Source organism: Prenolepis imparis, unplaced genomic scaffold (assembly GCF_030444845.1).
Source record: "Prenolepis imparis isolate NDT839.2.m4 unplaced genomic scaffold, iyPreImpa1.0 SCAF_12, whole genome shotgun sequence".
NCBI classification, from domain to species: domain Eukaryota; kingdom Metazoa; phylum Arthropoda; class Insecta; order Hymenoptera; family Formicidae; genus Prenolepis; species Prenolepis imparis.
The window spans coordinates 2,506,422-2,532,961 of NW_028141170.1; the positions used below are offsets into that span (position 1 = coordinate 2,506,422).

Below are 26,540 nucleotides of genomic sequence, written 5' to 3' on the forward strand. Positions count from 1 at the left end.
AAGATATGAAAAGAGAGAAGAAGCATATGTTAGATATTTATCTTAATTAATCCCTGAAGCTAAAAAAATACTTTCTGTTTTATTGTTACTGTGCGTATCCCTTATTATTATAATTAAGTATATATATGAGATCTGTGTGTACTTCTTACATCTCTCGCTTTTTCCTACTTTTATATATTTTCGAAATGTAATGTGTTTTTCGTGTCTTCAAAATCGTATATGTTACGTTTCGTTTCAATGAAAGAAAACCTTTACAGATGAGTCAGACCTACACGTATCGTATATACACGCACCCCGTTGCCACCGGGTTATATTGAAGTGCGCGGTTTCTACCGGGTGAGCGCAACGCATCGTTTGACAGTCACGCGACATTGTTGGCAGCCGTGGACACGGTAGCCTCGGCAACAGACATCAATTTCGTAAACACAAGCACGCATTGTCGTCTGCCGAGGGTTTGCATGAAAAAAAGCCGCCCGCCCGATGTATGAAGATGTGAATGCACCGCGACGGCTCGCACTTCCTTCCGCGTACGCCCGAATTCACCCTCGTGCAAGAATCTCGCGTCTCGCCTGGGATCGCGTCATCGGCGACCACCAGGTTCCGTCGTCGGCGCCGTTTCGACCATGTCGGGGAAAAAGGCCGTCGAGAAAGTCTCCGAGATTGATGCTCACATTAGCAAACAGTACGACATCGTGAAGCGCCTCGGCAAAGGGGTAACGTTATTCTCTTTCTCTCTTCTTTTTCTCTCTTTTTTCTGTCTCTATCTTCCCGCTTTTTGCCTCTTTCTTGCGCGCCTCCAGGGAAATTTGCACATGATGAGTGTGGTCGCGAATTTGCATCTTTTATCAATGAAATAAAGATTTGCGGTTTCATATAAAATGATAATTTCGCACATCGGAAATTACATTGTATTTTATTTCCACATATTGCGACGAGTAATTTTTTTAAATATGTAAATTGTAGGAGAGACATGTATATAGTTGTGCGAAATGCATATATATATATAAATATTTCAGACATAAATGACAGTTTTTTTTATTAATTGGAAGCAAGATATAATTTTATCTGCATTGAGATTAAAGATTTTTGTTAAAAATAATAAACAAATTATCTCTTATTTTATCAAAATTATTTAGGACTACACATTGCTTTTTTATATGCAATCTGCTTTAGACTCAAGCTTCATCTTTTTCAAGCTATATCTGTATTAAAATTTTTTTATAACCAGTACCTTGAGGAAAAAGATTATTAGCACATGTATGGTATGATACTCAACGATATAAAAAGTTTAATTAAAGCTCTGCAGTTCGCGAGGAATATCAATAATCGTCATGACTGTCTTTCTTGCCAGGAAAAGTTGCAGATCGATAGCGATGCGGTTAAAAGCCGTCGCCGTCGCAACGATGACAAACGGATCATATGGTACCATAAGTCGATTTTTGTCAGATACACACACACATATTCCCATGTATTTGTGTAATTTAAAACCTGATGGCAGGCTGCAAGGCAATCTCATTTATATCGTAATAATGCAAATTGGCATAATGCAATATTCATACGTTGCGGTTGTGTACTCATATTTCACGGCATAATCACTATTTGACAGAAATCATTTCCAATTATGAATGTACAAAAGATACAAAATGAGAGAATGAAAAATCCGATAAGACAATTACGTTAATGTACATTCCTTCAAGTTCTTTTCTATAGGAAATATAGTCTTCTAGGAAATATAGTCAATTGAAATATAGATAGAGTTTAAAAGTTCTTGTTCATTTCTTGACGTAAAGATTTCCTTCAACGTAATCATAACGTATAACTTTTTTTACAGGCTTACGGTATAGTATGGAAGGCGATCGAGAAGAAAAGGAAGGACACCGTCGCGGTGAAGAAGATCTTCGATGCCTTCAGAAACCAAACGGATGCTCAGCGCACATTTCGCGAGATTATGTTTCTACTGTCGTTCGCCAATCACGAGAATATCATAAAGCTGATCGGGCTCCACAAGGCGAACAACGATCGGGACATTTATCTCGTTTTCGAATATATGGGTGAGTTTTACTTGGTACGAAGAAATTGCACACACACATATAATACACATATATACACACACACACACACACACACACATATACACAAAAATCACATTATGTGTACCGATTCTCAGACTTTTAGTCTAAAACACATTTCGGCTCGTTTCTTCAGAAACTGATCTCCACAACGTCATTAAGCGGGGCAACATTCTCAAGGACATCCATAAAGTCTTCATCATGTATCAACTCTTTAAGGCGATCAAGTATATACATTCGGGCAACGTTATCCATAGAGATTTGAAGGTGATGCCGAGTTTTATGATTTCAACACCGTAAATTAAATAATAAAAAAGTCTTAAACTTCCTTGAACTTTTGAATTCTTGAAAGAGAAAACAACTTTACAACATTTTTTAATTATAATTTCAGTAAATTTGTTAAATGTACAGAATACATTTTTTAAAAACATATTTTTTAAACAGAAAAATAAAATAAAGGATCCTTTATTTGGATATAGTGGAGCCTTATCTCCATCATAAAAAAAATTAAAATTTGTGAAATATATTTTCTTTTCACTTTTGCAGTTTCATTACATCAGTTTCTTCATTTTCACTGCTTTCGCGTGTCGAGTTTTACGTTATCTTTTTATTGCAGCCATCCAACGTGCTTCTGAATGCACAATGTCATTGCAAGATCGCAGATTTCGGTCTAGCAAGGTCGGTGACGCAGATCGGTGAGGGTGACGGCGAGACTGGAAGCGATCCCACCCTGACGGACTACGTCGCCACTCGGTGGTATCGCGCGCCAGAAATTCTCATAGCTTCAAAGAGGTACGTTTATTTAGCTTACGCATTTCCCTCGACGCCTTCTCCCAGCGTTGCTGACACGTTTATTTCCCTCTGACATTTTTATGATCTTTCGCGTTCAGATACGTTTCGAGTAAAACTCTCTCGCAGGACGTTCACAAACGCCATTTTAAAATAAAGTTATTTTTTTTTTTTTGTTAAAAATATATGTGTATATTTTTCTGTGCAAAATTTAAAAATTTTTTAAATATTTAATTAGTAATATACATGTATATCGTGCGCGCGTTATACGATAGCTTGCAAATTAGCATTCTATTCTAATTTCTGTTTGACTGATTATAAATCAATCTTTTGATCACTCGTCGTATCGAAAAGATTAATTCAGATAGTAGATTCTAAACTTAATGTGAAGTATATATTCAAAGTTCCTGATGGATATTGACACCTATAACAAACTGATATTTAGAGCTTTCAATCTGGTTATAGTCTTAAAGTACTTTATGCATCAGTTAAAAGCCAAGATTGTGGGTATTACAGTAAGCTCTTGGAATTACCAAAAGTTCTTGACTAAGAAGTTAATCTTGAGACATAATTTATAAGACTTTGGCGGATAATAAAGTACATATTTTGATCAGGTTGTCATAAAAATACATTCAGGTTGTTATGCAAATACATTGTGTCATTTAAGAAAAATTATGTGAATAAAATTTTAGTTTTATTTAATCGAGAGAGAAAGAGAAAAGGAGAAGAAAGGCATTACAATTATTAATTTAAACATAATCTAATTCATCAAAAAGGAATAAAAATATAAAAAAGTTTAAAATACTTTAGAACAACACAAGCGCGCGCTATGCTTATATATTTTGATAATACATTGGTTACAGAATATTTTGGTACCAAGCAGACACCAGCGTACAAATTCTTTAATTTAATATACATAATATAAGAATGCGTCGCATAAGGGTCCGCGACGACATAGTGTTGACTTTTAATATTTTATATAAGACGAGCCAAAAATTTTCTCTTGTATATTTCGATAGTGCATTGTTTGCAGAAAATTTTGGTACCAAGCAGACACCAGCGTACAAATTCTTTTATTTAATATAATAAAAGAATGCGCCAAATAAGGTTCGCGGCCACATAGGCCCATATTCTAGATTTTCTTTTATCGATAAAAGAAGATCCAGTATATGGTTGACATTTAATATTATAAGACGAGACGAAAAATCCATCGAAATATACAAGCGATGAAATTTTGGATAGTCTTTAAATATTAAAAAAACGACACTGGGTCGTTGCGGACACTAGGCGGCGCATATTTATAAAGTATTATAACTTATAACATATTATATTACTTACAAAATATTATTTTAATTTTAATATGCTGTGTAAATGATATAATATATTAAATATATATTTTTATATTCTTATATATAATATATACTTTGCCCGCGATTAATATTTTTTGACAGAATATATATATATATATATATCGAGGATATATGTCTCATATTTTTATTTCATAAGTGCGCAGACTTTAACGTCAGCCCTTAAATTTTCTAGGTTTCTTTTATCTGCAAAATTGCGGGAATCAGATTTTATTCGCGACAATACGAATGTTCTCAGGTATACAAGGGGAATAGATATGTGGTCTTTAGGCTGTATTCTCGGCGAAATGCTGCTGGGGAAGCCGCTCTTTCCCGGTTCATCGACGATAAACCAAGTCGAAAGAATAATGGCGACCCTGCCCCCGCCGACAGACGAAGGTAATTTTTCCCAGAGCTCTTTTGGTAGTAAAGAGATAAAAAAAAAAAAAACGAGAAAAAGGAAGAGAAAAAAAAAGAAAACGGCTGCACTACTTGCGGATTATTTTTTCAGATCTAATATCGGTCAGCGCCGGTTACGGAACCAATCTGTTGGAGAAAACACCTAATGGTCCTAGAAGAGCTCTAAAAGATTTACTGCCAGAAGTGTCGGAGAAAGCTTTGGATCTTATCAGCAATTTGATAGTCTTTAACCCTACACAACGGCTCACCGCCGTCGAAGCGTTAGAACATCTCTACGTCGCCGAGTGAGTGCATTTGTCATATATACATATAATTTTGAAGAAGCTAAGTAAGTTTAAAGAAACAAGAATTTATTTATTTTTTTTGGTAAAATTAAATTTCTTATTTATGCAGAATTATTTAATTAAAAAAAAATCTAATTAATCTTTTCTGATAGTCGATTGCTTGTAATTTGTTATTTATTGTTTGTAATTTATTATTTGTAAACGCATGCAAAGAGCATAAAACAATCATTTTTCTCAAAGTATGAAATTTCAAATAGGCTTTCATTTTGCTACATATAAGAAACATATTATTATTCTGTCATATTCGGAGGTCACACCTATATTATCTTACTTGACAATTTTTAACGCGAGGCTAATAGCTCTTCACGCAGCGAAGGATTTTCCGTTCCCGTTATTTTTGTCATTATCTTTTATTAGAGAATCATTTGCATACAGAAGTTATATGAAAATATTGATTTTCGATAACACGGGGCAACGAAAACTTTTTTAAAGAACAGTTATTGGAAATGTGTTTCTTTCTTTGGATTCTTAGAAAGAATCTTTCATACAAGAAAAAATCTCATCGATCTTGAAATATCTGGATTAGATCTTTCCGAATAGAATTCTCTCGCGAAAATTTCGCGTTTAATTTGTTTGTCTGTATCTTTGTGTAGTTTGTATTTTTATTTGAACAAAGAGAAAGAGAGAAAGAAAATGTAAAAGCACGTCTTTCGAAATGAGAACTTTCCTTTTCGATAGTTTTCACCGAAGGGGAAACGAACCGGAGAGAGGCTCCAGCGTTATACCGCTGCTGAGCGATGATGTGCAGCTTTCCGTCGACGAATACAGAAATAAGCTTTACGCGATGATGGACGAAAAACATAGGAAGCATAAGAATATGTGAGCATATACACGTATACTTATACGCGCAATCGGTGTTTATTATCTCGCGTAATCGAGATCATATTGCATTATTAAAATATGCTTTTAATGATTTTCACATTTACATCTGATTTAGTTTATTAGTTAATTTAGTTTATCATGAAGCATATAGCATAGCACCTTTAACGTGATTAAGAACTCATAAAAGAATTCAATTCTCTGGATGTATATTGAAACTCTTCTGTCTCTCGTGTTACAATTGATTCCCAGTTTGCTTTCAAAGTTTCATTTTAATGAATATTCAGATACGGAAATTATCGCGCAATATATCTGCATATTTCGTATATTAAAAATTGTTATCACGTCGACAACTTTTTCGCAGGTCAAAGTCTAGACTACGACGATTATCTGAAAGTATCTGGAAGGAAACCGGTAAAAGTAATCCGGTAATTGGCCAAGGTGACGCGATTGTCGGTAAGAGAAATACATTAATTAAATAATATTTTTTTAAATTTATTGTAATCTTATTATAGCGATTTCTTTTATCTTCAGCGTGCCCGTCATTGCTAAATAGGAAGACAATCAGGCCGTCTCAAGGCGATAATACTGCGCGCGTTACGAAAACACAGATAAATGTTACGGCGCCGGTACAAGAAACTTTAACAAATTCCCGACATAATGGTAAGTATTTCACAATAATGACATTTTATAATTCATTTTAAAGCCTCTCTCAAAATCATTTAACTTAAATCGCGCCTAATCCAATTTCAAACAAGTTTATTTACCGCAGCGCGATACCTTTTCTTATTCTAAACGCCTACGCGCGATTCGAAAGTTTCAATTAAAACAAATAGCATTTTCCTGAACGGACTCAGGAAAATAGATTGCTCTGATTATCGTTCAACATCGCACGATCACGTCCGCCCACGTAATTTCGCCAAGTATATACCATCGTCCTACATATATATCGTTATCTCGTAAATCTTTTCTCCGGCGTGCAAAGACTCCTTTTGCACTTGTTTTTTTCGATGTATATACGAGATGACCCAGATATTGCCGTATTATCCTTTTATCCACGTATTGTTTGCTCGGAATTAATTTGTACTTAACAAAGTTATCAATTTTCAATTATTATTGAACGACAGAAAAATACATTTTGTAGACGCGATAATATCCACCTCGGGCGATTCTCGTTGCTTCCAATTAATTGCTCGTTACATCTCGAATCATTAATTGTTACGAATAAATATGGAGCTTATTAATTGGCGTGTGTCTGTAACACTGTCGAAACTGAATTCTGCACTCGTCAGATATTATTATCCGCTTACAAATAAGTTTCCATCTCTGCATTTGCGGTCGATTGACAGTCAGGAACGTAGCAACGCAGTACGCTTGTAACTTGACAAACAGCAGCCTGAGAAATGTACCTCCAGCGGCAGCCAAAAGCTGTTTCTATCTTAATCAGCAGCAGCAGCAGCAGCAGCAGCAGCAGCGGTCGCAGTTGTCAAAGTCCCAGCGTTCCATACAGTCTGATCAGATAACAATGGTGAGCGTAATCTTGTAATTCTCTCATTTCGCTTCTCTGTCTGATTTCGGTGTTTGCTCTTTCGCGCTTCACCGTCTTCTCGCGGTTCACATTATGCAAGAAGGTAAACGGAGAATTCTGTTATTACAGGCTACATGTCGCGTGGGATTTGCGTTTAGTAGGTACTGTAACTACTGATCCATGCATCACCTAACAAATTGCATGCAACTCTAATTTATGCATGTTGTTCACCGCGCTTCGATACTCGTTTACGAGTGAAACCCTTTAGCTTCGCAGTAACGTGGTCATCAAAACTTACACGCAATTAATAGAATTTTGACAATTTATTTATTTCAATATGAAAATAAATAACGATAATGATAAATTTACATTTCTAACGCATTAAATACTATTTCGTTGTATTAAAAAAAAAATTCTTAACGCTGAAAATGCTGCGGTCCGTTTTGATGGCACATTATTAAGCGCGAGATTAAACGCGCCGTGTTCCGAGCCTTTGTCATGCATATAAAGAAGAAAATGACAACATGCAGTTTGTCATACTTATCTACATGTTTCCTAGAACTGCAGATACGTAGACGCGTTTCATATCTAACGTCGGTATTCTTTTGTTTAGTAGCGATAAAAATTTATGATCGCATTACCTAGTAACTGAAATAGCAATCGCACTCTTGTATGTCTGACAGATATGTACTATTTGCAAAATCTCCAACCGGCATCATTTTTCTACTTTATGTTAATGATGTTGGTATGCTTGCATATCGTACCAATATTATATAGAAAGAAATTTATCATATATATGATAAATAAATAATAAACATATATATATATTATATATTAATTTATCATATATGTATATATGATAAATACATAATAAAAATATATAGACATTTTTTATCGTATATGTATAATGATATACTTGTCAACTTATACAATCGTTCACATTTTTGTTGATATATGAAAATTATTTTACTTTCACGGTGCACATGTTCGAGGAAAAAGCAATTTAAAGGAAGGTTTAATACATTAGTGCTAACGCAAACTTGGAGTTTGCGGTAAATGCGAGCTATTATCCGGAAATCTCCCGCGTCATCTGCTCGTCCGCTTCATCGCACACCCATCACACGCAAGCAGACCCGCTAATTACCTTATATCAAGGCCGCAGCGTCGCCATGTATCGCGTGCGTCGCGATAATGATTTTCGCGATACTGTGCGCCTGATAGGGGTCTGTCTCCGATTTGAAAATTGTCCAATTTCAGCGCGGTGCCGGAAGCAGATTGAATCAATTAGCGGTATCGGCACCTCGCGCCAAACTGCGACGGGCCTGTAGACAGCAGATCTTCGCTCATGCACCGAGACTTCTCACCTCAGCGACCGCTCATTGCCGCGGCGACCTAGATCATCGACCTAGAACGATACCGGCGAAGTCAATCAGGATCGACGAGAGTCCGAAAGGTATCGGGCAATCGCTGATGCCCAACAACATCACAAGACACTTTGCGAGGACGAGGACCGGAGGAATCAGCAGCCCGGAGTCGCCGTATGTCGTCAGTCATCATCAGACCATCCGCAACTACCTAAATCAAACGATGCCATTGCCGACGCAGCAGCATCTTCGTGAACGAAATCGCGTGTCCTGCCAGAACAGGAGCAACCTCGTCGATAGATCGTGCACCAGTGCGGATACCGAGACGATCAACAATCGTGTGAAAAGCGCGGCACGCAATCAGGTGAGCCGGTTACAGACGAGGCACAGTTTCGATAGTGGCTGCAGCTTCCAGAAGAGATCGTCGACGACGACGTGCGACAGAGCGGGGTTTCTGAACAGTCACAATCAGAATCACGGCGTGATAGCGGCGTCGATCTACAAGGATCTCTGTAACGGGACTGTAAACTGGTAAGCGTGCGGTGGGCGAGTTTCTCTCATGGAAGAACGAAAATTAGACGAGACAATCGCGTGACGATCGCTCTGCTTCTTCTTCTCCGACGAGATCCCGCGGGATTCGGGAGCGAGATGCGTGAAAGTTTCGAGCATGTACACGAGTCCTTTCAGTGGGATTTCGACCGCGAGGATACGATTGAATGTCCCGAGGACTTTTGTGGAGAGTTTGCAATCGTATTCAGCGAGATAAATTTGCGGTTCAAATCTCTCTCTCTCTCTTTCTCTCTCTTTCTCTCAATTTACGCCAGAGGAGATACAAAACGTGTAACGTTTTATGTGGTTTCCTATATGTTTCCGTCTCTAAGTCCCTTTTCTAAATCAATTTTTTGACAATTACAATTTATATATTTGATAAACCAACTTTTCTGGTAAATATATATATAATATTTTGTTTTATAATTTACTAACTGCAATATTGTAAATAATAATTTTACAACAAGAGAACAAAGAGAAAAACTGTCGGAATTAATAATTTCGCGATAAGAAACCGACGATCGTCGCAAAGAGCTCTTTCGTCCAGAGTTCGTTCGTTCATCATGTAAGAAACAAGCCGCCTCGCGCGAACGAGTAAGGTTCCTAAGTAAATAAGCAAATTTTGCACGAAGTAAATGAATAATTAATGCTATCAAACCGCGCAGTCGATGCTTCGGGCATGTTCTTACGGGGATAATCGATCGGCCAAGAACGGCCCCATAAACATCAAAGTTCGGAGGCAAATACGATCTGTAAGGCTACTACGACTACCTCAACTTTTTATACCGCGTAAAATATTGGAATAAGGGAAGCGGGAGATAAGCGCCGTGAAACATTCTCTTTCCCCTTTTCGATAACGAAAATGCGACAATAACGAGATCAAATAAGAGATCGAATTCTTTCTCCAATTCCGGAAGGGAAAGAGACATTCATCTTAACAAAGGAAGAGCAAGGGTAAAGTAGAGGGCAGAATTCGCAGAATTCACTCCGTAGAAATTCGAAAAACACGTAGGAGTGTAGGATATAAGGTAAACGCGCGCACAATGCAAGTCGATTCATGTGGGGCCATATAGTGGAATGCGCGCGTGACACACATTTTTCTATAATATTTTATTTATACGACGCGGATATATATGTGGAACACGTATACACATACACATATACACGCGATATCCGTCGATTTAGTATACAAATCTCATTGTACTCATTGTACATACTTGGTGTCGTGGTACTTTTTTGTCAGCGACGCTCGACAGCGTTCAGACTCTCGTGTATACTATACGTGTCGTGAGAGAATAAAGTTTTAGTAAAGAAAACGAACATGTCCAATTATATCCAGTTATATATTATAGGATTAGCTATTTTCCCAATCAATCAATTAATTTTTAATCAAAGATTTTACACCTTTGATTATAACGTGTGTTTCATATATATGTATATGTGAAGAGAGCGATTGTTAAAGGTTCTCGGGTTCCTGTTTAACACTGTCAATTCGAAATCAATTTAAATTCAAAATTATTCTGTTCGGATTCAAATTTTCGCGTTGCACACGCGATCGGAATACGGGCTCATGAATATTGCTATTAATTCCAATCCCTATGGGATAGATCGTGTGAATCGAGAAAGCTATTAGAGACTGCAACTGACATCTCAGATCTGAATTACTCGGCCGAGACTAATTGAGTTCTCTTTATCCATTGAACCGTCAATAGCTTTCCCCGATGAAGAGAGAGTTACGTCCGTCTTTTGTTAAACGAAAATCGGATCCGTTTTCATTTTCCCCCGGACGTGTGCGAGAACGCTAGCTGGACGAGGTTCCCATCATCTGCAAGATGAGCTTAGAGGAGAGTGAAAACGGATCTTGTCTGCCTCTCGTCTATGTTCCTCGCTAAGGGCATTTCATTGCATGATAATATACACATCGACTTCTTTTTTAGCCTTTTCGCTAAAATCCATCTCTTTTCCTTCCTTTGATATCTTCGTCTCATGGAGAGATATTCCGTACATATGCAAACGCATACTGCTCATATTATACCATGAGTTCATTTAAAGGACCTATCTTATTTTTCTTTTAATAATTACACGTTCTTTCGAGAAAGTTTTTTTTTGTAAAGAGCAGATGAGTTAAACAAGAATTTTCTTGGAAAGTCACGCATTCATAATTTGCCTCCCTATCAGCGTAAAGTGTATACAAATATTTTTATAGTCTTTTAATTTTCCTCATCTTTAATCTTTTAATGAAGTGAGATAACTACACACTTGCGCATAGACGAAGTTTACGAGTTTTTATCGTTAATGTTGGCATTTAAAATATTCCCCAGCCCTTCTCACTATTCACGAACATATAAACGAGCTGTTTTAATAATTTATCTATTAATTCATAGATAAGATTTTTCTAAGATTTTCTAAATCTTAATAAAATGCAAAATTTTCTACAAATTATTTATCAAATAATTTTATACGCATCAACAGATGAAACTTTGTTTTTTTTTATTAGCCATTAATAAAATTGACTCCTTGACCTAGGCAATATACGATCGGAGGATATAGGAGAGATGTTTCAGAAAAATCTATATACAAACTCTCCACATATAAAGCGTCTCTTTACAGCAAACTACCGGATCGTTCTCTGTGCGCTTTATAAACTGCGATCTAAGTAAACCATCGTTGCGGTCGGTCGAGTCGCGCTAGCTTCCGACGGTTTTCAACCGTATTTCCTGTCGTACCAATTCCGAGGCTCCAACGACTCGGCGTGGGTCGGCGTGAAAGAGCTGAAACATGAGAGATCCTCTCGGTCCATGCCTTGCATGCCATCCACTGAGGCGAGCAAAATCCCGAGCTATTTCATATTCATGCTGTAAACGCTACGCCTTCATATTCTGCTTGTTTTCCACCAAGCTCATATCCTCTATGTCACCGAATCTCTAAATAATCAGATCATAAAGAGCGTAAAAAAATTGCTCCATCCACCTGCTCACTCTTTCGTGACAATTATTATTAATTGTCGCACATTTACGAATCTCATAGCGTCTTATCAAGAACATTTATCGATGTGTCACGATAAAATCGAGCTGGTATAGGAAAAAGAGCGCCTTGATAAAAACCGTCATAAAATTACCGAATTGTTTCAATGTCACGGGTCATTTAACAACCGGAACTTTGCGAGGGGTAAATGCTAATGGAGGTAATAAAGACGGAAATCGAAAAGATAAAACTTCTTCCGTTCTTTCCGTTCTTAGCTTGAGTTTTCCTATTCTTAAGGAAAAAGTATATAGTCATAATTGTCGTTTTTTAAACATAACATAATTAATATAATTAAGTCTCTCTTCACATTATTCAAATGCATTTTGCGGAAATAATATGTGCTAGAGGAAGACTTTTAATAATATTTTGAATTTTTGTAGGCATTTTTCTAAGAGTTGTGACAATGGAAAATATTAATGTATAATTTACTCGACACAATTTATCCAACAATTTTCAGCCATTTTTTATTGAAAATACACGTAGATATAATTTACAGCGTTTGAAACCCGCAACCTTTCAGTAGTTACAATTCTAGCAGCCCTTCGATGTATCGACCTTCGCCAGGCGAAAGGTCAAAGATTTTCGACGCGTAAAGAAAGTCTCATTTTAATGCTTTATTATGACTTATCGAAATTTCCAAGTTGGTTAATTGAAATACGTTCTGTTTTATCATGTGTCTTGTCGCGTGAAGGAAATTCATTTGCGACGACCAAATATTTACAGAACGCACACACGCGATGTGTATTATTGGCGAGGTGTCTTCAATAATTCCCCGTAGAAAATTGATCTATCTGGAATTAAAGTGGTAGTCTCACCATTAACGATAACGAGCGCCAGACAGTCACCGACGCGTTTCGAATCATTTTATTTTATTCCTGTACTCCCTTCTTTTCCTACTTTTACAACGTACTTTTCTCCCGTCGAGACTTCTCAAAGAGCGATTAATTAATAGTCGTCCCATCATTTATCAGCGGTACTATTATATGGTATGTATATAGGGCTTCCGACTCGCCATTCTCTTTTTCCCGCAGCATTCTAACAGCTATTATCAACTAAAAAGCTCGTTCTCGCAGTATCAAACGATATCTCGCACGCTCTCGTGAATCATTCATACGTAGTTGGTGAAAAAAAATCATTTGCAGTAAAACGATCACGAGAGACGAGGAACGATACGCGCGACATTGGTTTGCGATTGACACATATCTCCTTGATTTAAATATTCCTGGCGTATATTGTGTTAAAAAAATATGACAAAATATTCGCCTTGCGTATCTAGCCTCCTAGAGAGTTTACGCAGAGAAAAATTCATATTTGATTTGACGATTCCGCAACAAACTGTGCCTTCACTTTCCCACTTTAGTGCCAATCTACTCCGACACGTATTAGGGACAATTACAGCTGATTATCACTGATGATGACAAATAACGAAGATGTACTACATACGATAATCACGCTAACAGTGACTTATGATTAATTAACGCTAACGAAAATGCTATTAGCACATACAGTTACACGTATGTTCAACACGAAATGCAACATGAACAACATGAGCAGATAAGCTTAATAAAATTTTATGCTTATGTTTCAAGCGAGACAGATATTTCGCGCTTCAGTAGAAAAAATGCGTTTTAGCCAGACATATGTATATCTCCATGTACCGAATTGCCGAGGTGTCGTATATCGTATTAGAATACAGTCATACCATGTTTTTCACTCACAGAGCAATTTTGGAGCCCTTGATATAAAGTTATCGTAGGCTCTGTCTTTCTTTTCGAACATCAAGTTTGACTTTATGTTCGAAAAGAACGACAGAGACTTTAATCTCTTGTTTCTAAACATAAATTTTTCGAATACTTTGCTGATTCCTATTTTAGAAGATATTAACAAATAAGCCTGTCACGAGAAGTTGATTAATTTTCGTTCCGTTTGGTCCCATCGAATCTCAATTCATAACTCTGCAAACTGTATATCGCAGTCAGTCAGAAATAAAACTTCAACGAGTAGTCAATAGAGTAGAGCGCATTTCACGTTCGTTGCATATATAACGCTTGATAGCTTTCGGTTCATTGTGTTCGTAGCTATAACTATCGGAACATACAGAAATTTCTCAGGAGGATACATCCCCTATAAAATTGTATCACTTTTGCAAAATTGAATCTCTTGCGAGCACCACGTTTAACGTCGTATACGTGATACAAGTGGTAATCTTGGTAAATCCGAGAGACTTCCAACTTGTGCGAAATGAGACTTAATTCACTATTTATTTACATTAAATCTATTACGAATCATCGTGATATCCGGCAATGTGTGCGATGAAAGCGCAAGGCCAAAAATTCCCCGATGAAATAAACTTGAGATTAGCGTCGTAACAAAAATGATTTTCTCGTCATATATTACGTATACACAATATTATGCGAATATATATATATATATATATATATATATATATATATGCACATATTTAGATACATCGCAGAGGAATAAAAATCGTACATAAAAACATGTAGCGTCGCGCATCCGGTTATCCCTTCGAAACCCCTCAGGTTCAAGGACAAGGACGTCGCTCGTCCGTGGTGCACAGGGTGCTCGGCCGGGGTTGGCTGGTCTCCAACCCGTTGTTCTCGTCATACTTTCGCTGCTGGTCTCGCCTGAGGTCGGAAATTTCCGGCGGATTGACCTGCGGCCGCGGCGCGTCGCGGATGCTCCTCAGCATGTAGCAATGCAAGTGCGGACTGTGACGGCTGTAGAAGGTGTCGTAGCCGCTGCTGGACGTCGCGGTGCGTCGTAACGCCAGGACGGCGTTGCGATTCCCGCGCATGGGAATACCGCAGCCGCATCCGGGCAGCATTCTTCGCTGATGCAACAGACCGCGACGCGCGCCGCCGTTGACAGCCGGCACGCTGCATCCACCGCAGGCGTCATCGATCATCGCGCTCTGCAACAGTGCCAAAGACCGATCGGCTTTCGACTACGAGATCCTCGCGAGAGATGAAATTGATGGCCGCAAGAGTGTCAGCTCGCGTCCAGCCGGATTAAATTGATGGAGAAGAAGCGTCGTTGTGGATTTGTACAGTCGATATAGCTGAATGAAATAAGAATCTTACGAGAAACAGTAATTGTGAAAACCATCAGTTTGGGACGAAGCAGAAAAAATGACGCGACTTTCCTTCACCCGTAATTAATATACGTCGAGCTGCCTAATTGAGCGGATAGATATTGAGATACTCCTATACTTACTACTAGAATTTCGCGTCGATAATGCAACGTGAATTGTGCTGCATAGCTGTATTATAATTCTATTATCTTGATCCATTTATGCGGTGAGGTCACACCGGTATAGCTCTGTGATTCAATAATAATGCTCTCGCTTTACGTCGTGCATTTATGCCGCCTCATATAACGTCTTTATAGCTTGTGGATTTATTTGAGAGATTTTGGAAGCAGATTTTCCCAGCTCCTAATTCTTAATCAAACATCAGTTAAAATCCGACCATTAATTAATCCAGATTTCATTATGGATAGTAAACCGATGGATTGCATTAAGCGTTCAGTATACTCATTATCGCTTTAATGATTTTATCGAAATAATAATAATAATCAGGATGATCGTAATATAATGCGAAATTGATTATGATTAATCAAATAAGGGCAACTAAAACCGCGATCATACGTCGTTACGAAATTTCGTGAATTTTTATTTTCTTTCGTATATTCGATGAATGAATTTCCTTGCCGGACGAGATGCTGCGACTCGCGATACAAATCGCGTCGCGTAAACTTGTCACGCGCGCGCTATAATTTCGCATGCTTACGCGGGGAATTCATATTGGGTCACTTGATGGAATCACACGATACTCTTGTGCGTACCCTAGTACGTGAATTCGTAAATTGCGCGGGGTTACTCGCCGGTCATATAAATTCCATGACGGAGACACCCTCTGTATTTCAGAATAATCCACCGATATTGGATGCGTGCGTTTATCCTTTGCCCAATTTCACGTGCAAACGTGTGCGCGAATGTATATGTTACCGTAAAATGCCTCGTGCATATAAAAAGTGCATGAATATGCGACGGGGGACGCATGACAACGTTGGTCCGAGCTTTCCTCGCGCACCTGTATTGGACGATGTATAAATTATTTTATCACGACATTCGATAACGAACTGCACATACACGTTGTCTAATTGTGAATTTAATTAACAAATTTCAAGCGCTTTGTGTGGAATAATTTATTGTAAACATTTTTGACATTATTGTTACATGGATGTATGCACGCGAGTACAAATTGCAGTTAATCGCTCGCGTAATTAATGATCGCGGAAAAATGCACTTGTAATTATTCCCGATTGAATTTGATGCATTGTCGCCCGTGATCGCTGCAATTGGGCGTCAATCATATACTTCATATTTCACGAATACGTGTAATAAGCACGATTTATGTGTTTATATTGCGGGTTTACAATCCTCGTTTCGAGATTTTTACAAAAAAATCAAGGCTGACAAGTTTTATTGCAATTTTTGTTTAAACCGCATCATCGAATATTCTCTCGTAATCCATATGCATCTGTTGCGCTCGTGCATATATCGAATTGACGCATATAACGCAAGAATTTGTCCATATATATATATATTTTTTTTTTTTTGTTTAGGTCTGACCTTTTTAAAATAAATTTTGAAGGAAACTATTCATGTAAAAACGCAGACGCAGATCCTATTTTATTATCACGTAGAAATGCTATATCTTCCCCTTATTATAAATGACTGTTTTAATTCCCGTTATATAGAAGTTTTTTTACGACGATATACATAACTACATTTTTTTCAATTTCGTTATATATCTCTTTTTACGGAAACGTTGCAGTGGAACCGACTTTTAGCCGAAGCCGTATTGCATATTTTCAACTTCGCTGGAGTTAAGGGACTTCATCCAAACCCCAACAGCATCTCTCCATTCACGGAAAAATTCCATCCCAATTTCCTGCATTGCTCAAATTTATGAAATAACAAAGAACATAAAAAGTATATTACATAAAAAAATGAAAATTTTATCTTTCGTAGAATATATATTTTAACTTTACATTATTTTTATACGCTCTTGAATATGCACGATAAATTAAAAAGAAAATAGTGAAACATTATATCATTTATATCTAATATATAACAATAATTGTATATATAATACGTATGAATATAAAAACTTGATAATACAGAACTCAGATACAGAAAAATATCTCTTATTTGTATTTTATAATTAATATAACATGACATATATATATATATATATATATATATATATATATATATACATTAATTGAGATGCATATAAAATTCGAGGTGATAAATATTATGTCAGATGTATATAGGAAAATGGGAACATAGTTAATTGTGTCCCACGGGGTTGAATAAACTAACAATATGAAATATGAATACGCGATTCTGGCGTATATGGAATAAAATTAATAATTTGAACAAGTAACGTATAGCAATATATAGAATTTGCGAATCTCTCGTGCATATATGTACTCAAGGTACAATATTGCACGTATATATACGTATTGCGTGCCGTATTGGTTTTTTTATATAAAAATATGAGTTGTTTATTTCAATCGACTTTTTTTGTAAAATATTAACTTTGCAATATAACGATATTTTGCAAGCCGTTGTTATGAAATGTACATATATATGTTCTGTATAATATCCGGTAGAAATTAGGGAAAATACTGCGAGATTTTTGAGCTTTTAAATCTTTCGAGAAATAATTTAAATTTCATAATTTTAATTGCTCTTTATAACCAGACATGTTTTAAAAAGAAATGTTTATGAATTGCGCGATGAAAAGCGGACGAATTTTTGAAAAGCTCGAATTAGTTTGGCCGTAATAAAAATATGTTCGAAATATTGCACAGACAGTACTTATATAGCAGAAAGTTTGAATTAAGAAAAATTAGACTAAACACTTGACGTGGAATGAAGGACACGTAACAAAAATATTCCGTATTTAACTGCGCATTGCTTTTTTGCTTGGTATACGCGGTTCTCTCGCGTTGTAATATAAATGGATTAATTAACTTGAGTTTACTTTACTGTTATAGTTTAAATACTTGAAATTCCGGCCGGAAATTTTTGTCTCGCTTATCATATAGGTCTCTCTTATGTACGAAAGGAAGTAAATTAAATCTGGTTTCAACAGCAAATTTGCCTCAAGAAAATAAAAGAGCTGTAAGAGGAATTTTACAATGAGAGCAGCTCTTTGAAAGCGAGTACCATGGCAATCTGTTTAGTGCAGAAAGTTACACTTTGTAACGGAAATTCTAATTGACACCAAGAAAGAAATAGGCGTGAAAAAGTATTAAAATTGAATTGTCCGCTTAAAAAAAAAATCCGTTATAAAATCGCGGTATTGATTGCGGTTTTACGCGTGGAATTTCAGAGATTCAATAGCGTATAGCAAAAATATTCGTTATAGTCACTGTAATTTATTGCGATAATTGCAAATATGCTACTTTTATTTTATCGAATTACAAAGGTAATTTCATTAAATTATAGGCAGGAAGATAATCAATTATAAGAGTATTTTTGTGTCGCCAGTGAAGAATAAAATTAAGCAATTATTGTAAACGACCCAACTGGCTTAATTGATCTTTATTAATTCGATATCATATATAAATATACAGACCGCCTGTATATTTATCCTGTCTATACTTGTCTATATATTTATATATGATATCGAATTAATAAAGATCAATTAAGCCAGTTGGGTCGTTTACAATAATTGCTTAATAATCAATTATGTTATATAATTTAATATAATTTAAATTAGTATTATAAAAGAGAGATTTAGGATATCATCTATAATATTTTCACGCATTATCATTAAATTTTGGTCTCCGATCTAAAATCTTTAACTTGTTGTATAACTTAGTTTTTTGATTGGATATTTAATTCTAATGTTTAAACAAAATAGAATATCTTAAAATATTATATATAATATTATATATTATATATATATCGATAATATTTTAGCTTCCAGTAAACATATTATCGTTTTTAAATAATAAGCTATTGAAAATGAAAGGGTCGGCTTTAAAATCTATATATTAAATATTATCGAGATCATTATTCATATATCGTGAGAGACTTTCAAGTCAGACGCTACACATAAGGTGTAAGAGATTAGTATCCGATACTTTGCAAAACGGATTATATTAAATCTTTGTTAAATATCCCAGCCGATATTCCAAAACGAACAATTCAAAAAATAATTAAAATCAGTCAAGTTAATAATTTAATCACAATATCGATTCTATCGAATTTTAATTAAGCAGCTACTCTTAAATTTTCTCGCAATAGATTATATATACGCGAAAATTGAATACAAAATATATTTTATTATTCTTAATTTGTTTCCCAAAAAATTTCAATTATATAAAAATTACATAAATAACAAAAGTTATTCATCTCTGTTTTATGTTATGTTATTTGCTTTATTATTTAATATTGAGTCTCAGTTTTATTATTCCCTCGCGTTGATAATTGCAATAATTATAATTATACACGTACGTTTGAGACAGTTCGGAGAATTAAATATACACACGATTTCTATCACTGCTTATCATCACGATTTTATTATTATAATATACCGGCTACACATCTACTACATTTTTATAAATAGTCTTAATGTATGACACCACGAAAAGATCGATATTATATCCAAATATATACAAATTATATATTATGTCCTCGATAAGTTTGAGTTCTTACTGGCCTTGTATAAGTTTTTATTACATCGCATTACCGATCTGGCGATACAATATTTATTCAAATGTTATAGTTAACTATTAACTCGAAAAACTTACTTCTCACCGAATTTCTGAAATAAAAAACTGACATAAATCCACGAAGAGAAAACATCTTAGAGATATTACCGCGAAATTCGATTTCTTTCAGTTTTATTTCGAGATATGATCGTGATGAATAAGTTTGAAAGATATAAATTTATGACAAAACGATAAAAGAATTTTTTAAACTCAGTTCTTGTAAAGCTCTGTAAAGCAGTACATCTCGAAATAAGAAAAAGTAAAAATGTTCATGGCAAGAGCGCTGTTATTAAGTTTTTCATTGCTTTGATTCCTAGAATTTCATCAAGAAAATTGGAGAAAGGGAAAATATGTGATAACATATTTTCACAAACATGGGACTTTATAAGGACGGGCTTTAAGAATTGATTTGTCGTAAATTAAAAAAATGGTCTTCTTAAAGCAGAAAATAACTGTATATAAACTATTTGCGAAAATCTGTAATCTCAGATTAACTTCAAATTTATATAGTCTTTTCTTTTAAAATTATTGTAATCGCGCGAGTATAAAATAGAAAGAGAAGAATATAAAAAAGCTCAAGTTATATAACATTATTCATTTAAATAACGTGCCAGTGGAAGGATTCATTTGCCATTTATTCTATCCATGGTAAAGGTCGCATTAAAGATCAATTTAAAAGTTGTGTAGAATGCACACTGAATTTTCTCTCATTTTATCCATCGGTCGACAACAGTCTTTAGCAGAGCAGAAGCATTCAACTGGAGAACAATTGCGAGTTTAATGTTTTAATTGTAATCGTAGCACTTCGTAATCGTCATTGCGATATAACTTATATTGAATGTGGGATGTGCTTGAAGTAAGACGAGAACGCACTTGCATCTATTTGGAATAAGGAACTTGCGATGAAGTATCCTACTTGGCGCAAGTTCAGTATTCATTATAGTTAAACGATTATTGCCAACAGGCATATCAAACATACGTTAATTAGCATTTCAGATCTATCTTCAGTCTAGTTAATTATGACGTATTGAATATAAACCATCATTTATTCCACTACAAAGCTTCACACAAAACTTAAGAGATTGTTATTATTTCATTAAGAGAATGATATATATATAAAATTTAATATAATTTATAGTATTGCATTTACATCTCAGTTGCTTGGTATTAAACATTAGAATATAATGGGGGAATAATTGGATTTGTTTTTATTGTGCTCATATTTCCAATGTTGATTGCTTGTCTTAAACATTTCCGTAAGTTGCGTAATTGATTCTGTACGGTGAAGAAAACCTTAGAATTGAAAGACGCAAACTCGACGAGTTTCCATTGCATAAAAATTGTAAAAAATTGTTATTGCCATGAAAGATGAGTAAACAAAGTGATAAGGGAAAAATCTAATTGAAAGATATGTGGGAGGTGCTCGTAGACGTTCTCTCAGGTGAAACATAGAAATTCGCTCAGGAGTACACTTGGATAGTTCTATAAATATCTATATGTATGTAGTGACACAAGAACATTTTTTTTTTCTTCTTAGAAAACGAAAGAAATCGCCAGTTGGATTCCAATATAAAAAAAAAGTAATTCTTTTAAAACTGTATTAGACTGTATCAGTAAAAATATACAAATAATATACGGATATAAAGGATTTGGATATTTGTTTTGAAATATAAATTTCATTTTAGTGACATTAAATGTTTTTTAATGATAACAAATAACCGGTACTTATAATTGACAGAATAGCAAGTTTATCTGTTAACGCCAGCGATTTATTATTGGTTTACACATTGAATCTCTCTCTTTATTTACAAATATCATTTGTTTCAATTAGAATAGAAACATTCAACAATCTATATTGTTTGCAATAACATGAAATTTGAAACGTATATATAAAGTTCAAAATATATATTGCAAAATTAAATTTCGAATTCTAGTTATCTCGTATCAGTTATTATTTATAAATAATATTTAAAAAAGCACTATTTTCCATAAGAACTTAATTTTTTTTATTTGAGACTCATAACTAATGGCAAATATTCAAGCAATCCTGAATTCGCGATCGTTATTTCTTCGACATTGTAAAACGAGCTTATGCAATCAGTCGCAACCGTGCGTTCATGCATTAAATGATCAGCTAATATTATGATCGACGAGAGAACTATAAATGGTCGCTCTGTTATTACTACAGAAACATCTTCCTCTAGTAATAAATAAGTATTCCAGTGAGAGTATCAAGTATATATTTTTCAATAGTAGAGTATTGAAAAATATACTTTCATCGCGAAATATTTATCGATACAGAAAGATGTTCTTATATAAGAGAGAAATGGGTTTTTTTTTCATCTCTGATGGACTCAGTTTAGCGATGCCGCGAAGCGAAAAGTTCTTTTTGTTCTTCCGGTTGGAAATATCTCTTTTAACGTAAACACCATGCATAAACATATTATATACATATTTATTCATGCACTCACACACTTCCGTATATAACTGGTACTTACTTTGCGGCGAGGTTTACGGCGCGCCAGACCATGAAAAGTGCGACGCAGAATCTCTGAAACACTGCGTCGAAAATTGCGCGTCATGAAGCAGTAGACAACGGGGTTTAGGGCGCTATTTGCGTGTCCTAGGAACAGGCAGTACGTGAGAGCGTCCGTTATCGATCTCCCTTCTTCTGCGAACAATTTCCAATAGTCTCTTTTCTGATGCGTGTGGAGAATTAATTAAAATTTAATCATGCGTCGTTGTATGTTGTCGATATGAAAATGATCGTACTTTTCTTTTCCGAGAAAGGATAGGATTATGGGAGTATTTAAATGCTGCGAAATATTAAAAAAAATTATGAGAGAATTTATAATGATTTGATGACAAATTTTTATGGTCACGTTACATCATAAACTAATTATTACAAATAAAAATCTGCTTTGGGAACTTTAATCGACAATTTGTAAAATTGTCTATTTCTTTACAGGACTTTACATAGACACGAATGAAGAAAATTAGTGCAATTCAATTTCAATTATAGAGAGAATACACTATTGGTAAGAGCATCTAATAGATAGAAGAAAGAATGTTAAAGTATCAATTCCAAAAGAATAAATACATTTGTGCTGCAACGATATAACAGAAAATTCATAGGCAATCGATTTTCAAAAGTTCGTCAACAAAGTTTTAAAAAAATTTAAAATTTAAAGTAAATAACGAGTGACAATATGAAACTTATGCTCATTTCAACAAACTACAATATCATTGCTTACAATAAAATACAAGGTAACTCGGAAAATTAAGCAAAAACGTATTTCATATGTAGTTTGTAAATTTTGATTATGTCTATAAGCACACATGCATATACAAAATGTAAAATGAGGATTCTTTTTCAATTTCAAAGCTTAAAAAGTTTGAAAAGTTCTATTATATTTTCCGCGTATTTACATAATTTAATTCGAATACAATTTTAAATTCGGAATATGTTATCCAAGACTCATCTTTGCAATGAATGTATTATCATCAGATTATTTATTATCGGCAATTTTTATACTTTGCCTTAAGTAAAACTCTACCGAAAAGAAAAAGAGGAAAAGAAAGGGTAAAAATGTAAAATTACACAATGTGTGTAAATACTCCTTTTTTTTTGAAAATTAAATTGTATCATCGTAGTCATTGCACATGGTTGCTTTCTAATTTCATACGTATAGTAATATTCGGGTTTCGCGTATCTAACAATAAGCAACAGATGCTAAATTATTGTGGTATTTAGAGGCTTCTCGAGTAATTTCGAGGATTTTATCAACCGAACATCCTCTACCCACTCGCAGATGTCAAAATAACATACTCGCTTATATCGGTTCATTAATTCGATAAAATTTCTAATAATTCACTCGTAGAAAATTAAAAATCTTTGCAAATTTCTCTACATATATTTTATTTATCCATATGATCTATGATTTAAAAGATATATTTACTTGTTTGCGTGGAAAAATTAATATTTTTCTACAATATAAATAATAGAGCAGAAGCCTATAATGGAGATAAATACGCGATTGATCATAAAGAATGAATGCATGGATTATAAAGTATAATATAGTAAAATTGGAAGTGGACAGTATTTCAAATGCATGTAAATATTTGAACTACAAAGTGCAAAAAATCATGAAAAATACAGGTTCGTAAAAATCATAGAGCCAGAATGTTTTATAGAGTTCGTTTCGTAGTCTATTTGTAATTAAACCATCGTAATAAAATTTAAAAATCAATATACGCATATATATAGTCAGGAAAGTGGAAGGTATATTTCAAATATATACGCATTGACACTAATGTATTTTATAACCACAAGATATTATTTTGGAAAATAAAAAAATCTTTTAAAAGGTCGCACTCACTGATAACGCCAAGATCGATTAACAATCTGAGCATGTTGTACGGTAGCCAGCACAAGGCGAAGAGTACAGCAAGGAGGAGCAATATCCAGGCGATTCGCCTCCTCTCACGTACCAGTCTGAAGCTCTACGAATAGGAGGTATCATCAATGCGTCTACTGAATTTAGATTGGAATTAATCGTATGCCTAATGGATTCCGCAGGGATTAACGTAGATAGATTTCGAATAATTATATAGAATGGATGAAACAAGTTTGTCCGACCGGCCGGTTCAAGCCGATCGATTGTTACAATTCGTCGAATTTCATCGGATGACATTTAGGCGGATGACATTTTTTGCATTGATTTGCGTTGCGAAAAAATCATTGGTAAGCACTTTGAGAAGTTTCGCTCGTGCCATCAGAATAATTTTGCAGAAAGTAAAGGTCGTTCTACGCATAGAAATTATGTTATTAGCCGTTATTTATACTGTAGAAGGTCACTAGTAGTCACGAGTATGTATGTATGTATGTACACGTGTATTCTTTAGCGATATCCCGCTGCGGAAATTGCGCGGTGTCACACGGAGAGAGAAATTGTACATATATACAATACAATCTCACCAAGTTCGTGGAGCTCGTTTATAGTTTATTTGTAACTAATTTCTCGCACCGCGTGGCGCAGATGGTACTGCGGCGTAGGGAAAGAATCGCATCAGTATTACGAAACAAAGAGTTAATTTCTATTGCAATTTTCCTTCGTCTTCGTTAGTTTTAATTCAGAGAGCTATAATAAATTGTAGCTTATGGGCCAAATTGCTTTCATCTTTTTTACGTTATATCCTATATCGACAAATTGATTAGCGACAAAGTAAGAAAAGAAATGTCTTAAATCAAACATGATTGCCTATTCTTTTAAAGCGATAGGTATATATATATATATAGATATACATATATATCTTCCAAGTTATAATTAGAAATTATTTAAATATAAAAAAAATTATTTTACAGCTCTTTTTTTACGCAAGAGAATTTTAATAAAGTTTTCATTAAGATTGGATTTTAATAAAAGTTGAATCGTATTTAACACCTCTCAAAGAGTGAACGCGAATGGTGAGAGAGAATAATATGGGATGGCAAATTTCCCGTCATCAAATTGCAATTATCGGCGACGAGCTCACGTACGGATTGAGCGGACTTTAACAAACCAGAGTGGGATTTCTGTTATAAAGCATCTGGAATGACGCGATTCGATTAAACTCGACGGGAAGATGTCTTTCGACGGACTTTCGCAATCGGCAGTTGCAAAATAGATTTACGACAATGATTCGTGCTCGCGCAAATCAGGTATCGCTTTGTAAATACATACACAGACGCATCGTGTAACGATTTCACATTTATTCCACCCGAGCGATTACAATCGCGCGCCATGCGATTGACATATTGCGATACGACAAATAAACGAAATTGCGCGGATTTTTTTATCGAAAAAATAAAATAATTCTATCGCGATCAGGGGAAGAATGCAAAATATATGTACGCATATAGCGTATTTTTAGATACAATATATATATATATATATATATATATATATATATATATTGTATTCAAAAATAAGCTATATGTTCAATGATCATTATCATTAACATGAAGCGTTTATTGAATTCGTTGATTAAGCTGTTATTAAATTGTTTTGCATTAGCTATTCCCGCTCGACTCTTTATTCATCAAAAGATACAACGCAGTTTTGGATACACACTGCAAAACTATTGACAGCTTAATTAATGAACATTTTATGTTCATTAATCATCATTGGGCATCGTATATTACATTAAAGACAATTTGATCTAACCTGCTGTGAGCTGGCGCTTCCCTCGCCACTATCACAGTCAAAGGGCGGCTTCCTAGAGCAGAGGGTGCGGCCCATCATTGAGTAGGCCACTATTACGACGAAACCTAAATCGGCCAAAACATCCAATAAGAAAGAGCATTATAAAAAAAAAATAAAAACGAAGACAAATGATTGATCCTACGTGCCCGAGTCATGGGGTGTTGAGAGAATAATAAATGTGCAATTAACATCGTAAATGTCAAGGCTAAAATTTGCTGTCGCATT

The 26,540-nt window shown here is 35.0% G+C and overlaps 2 protein-coding genes across 11 annotated transcripts in view; one reads left to right on the forward strand and one right to left on the reverse strand.

Annotated features, from left to right (window-relative positions):
- Positions 1-420: 420 nt before the first annotated feature.
- On the forward strand, positions 421-11,559 carry LOC145943779 (mitogen-activated protein kinase 15). Its single transcript, XM_083051600.1, has 11 exons — positions 421-713; positions 1,832-2,051; positions 2,206-2,336; positions 2,686-2,861; positions 4,464-4,603; positions 4,716-4,908; positions 5,647-5,787; positions 6,152-6,243; positions 6,322-6,450; positions 7,137-7,315; positions 8,573-11,559. The coding sequence occupies exons 1-11, from the start codon at positions 624-626 to the stop codon at positions 9,212-9,214; spliced, it is 2,133 nt and encodes a 710-aa protein (XP_082907726.1). The 5' UTR covers positions 421-623; the 3' UTR covers positions 9,215-11,559.
- The window catches only part of Gr10 (gustatory receptor 10), a 34,941-nt gene continuing 15,670 nt past the window's right edge, over positions 7,270-26,540 (reverse strand). For 7 of the 10 annotated variants that reach the window (XM_083051615.1, XM_083051616.1, XM_083051613.1 and 4 more), the window contains 4 exons: positions 26,277-26,380; positions 24,450-24,573; positions 22,569-22,741; positions 12,649-15,187 (listed from right to left, as the gene is read on the reverse strand). In XM_083051615.1, coding sequence (XP_082907741.1) covers positions 14,798-15,187; positions 22,569-22,741; positions 24,450-24,573; positions 26,277-26,380 — 791 coding nt within the window. In that variant the 3' untranslated portion in view covers positions 12,649-14,797. Of the gene's footprint in view, positions 7,394-12,647; positions 15,188-22,568; positions 22,742-24,449; positions 24,574-26,276; positions 26,381-26,540 lie in introns of those variants that run through there. The other 3 variants (XM_083051619.1, XM_083051618.1, XM_083051617.1) reach the window with 3 other exon arrangements.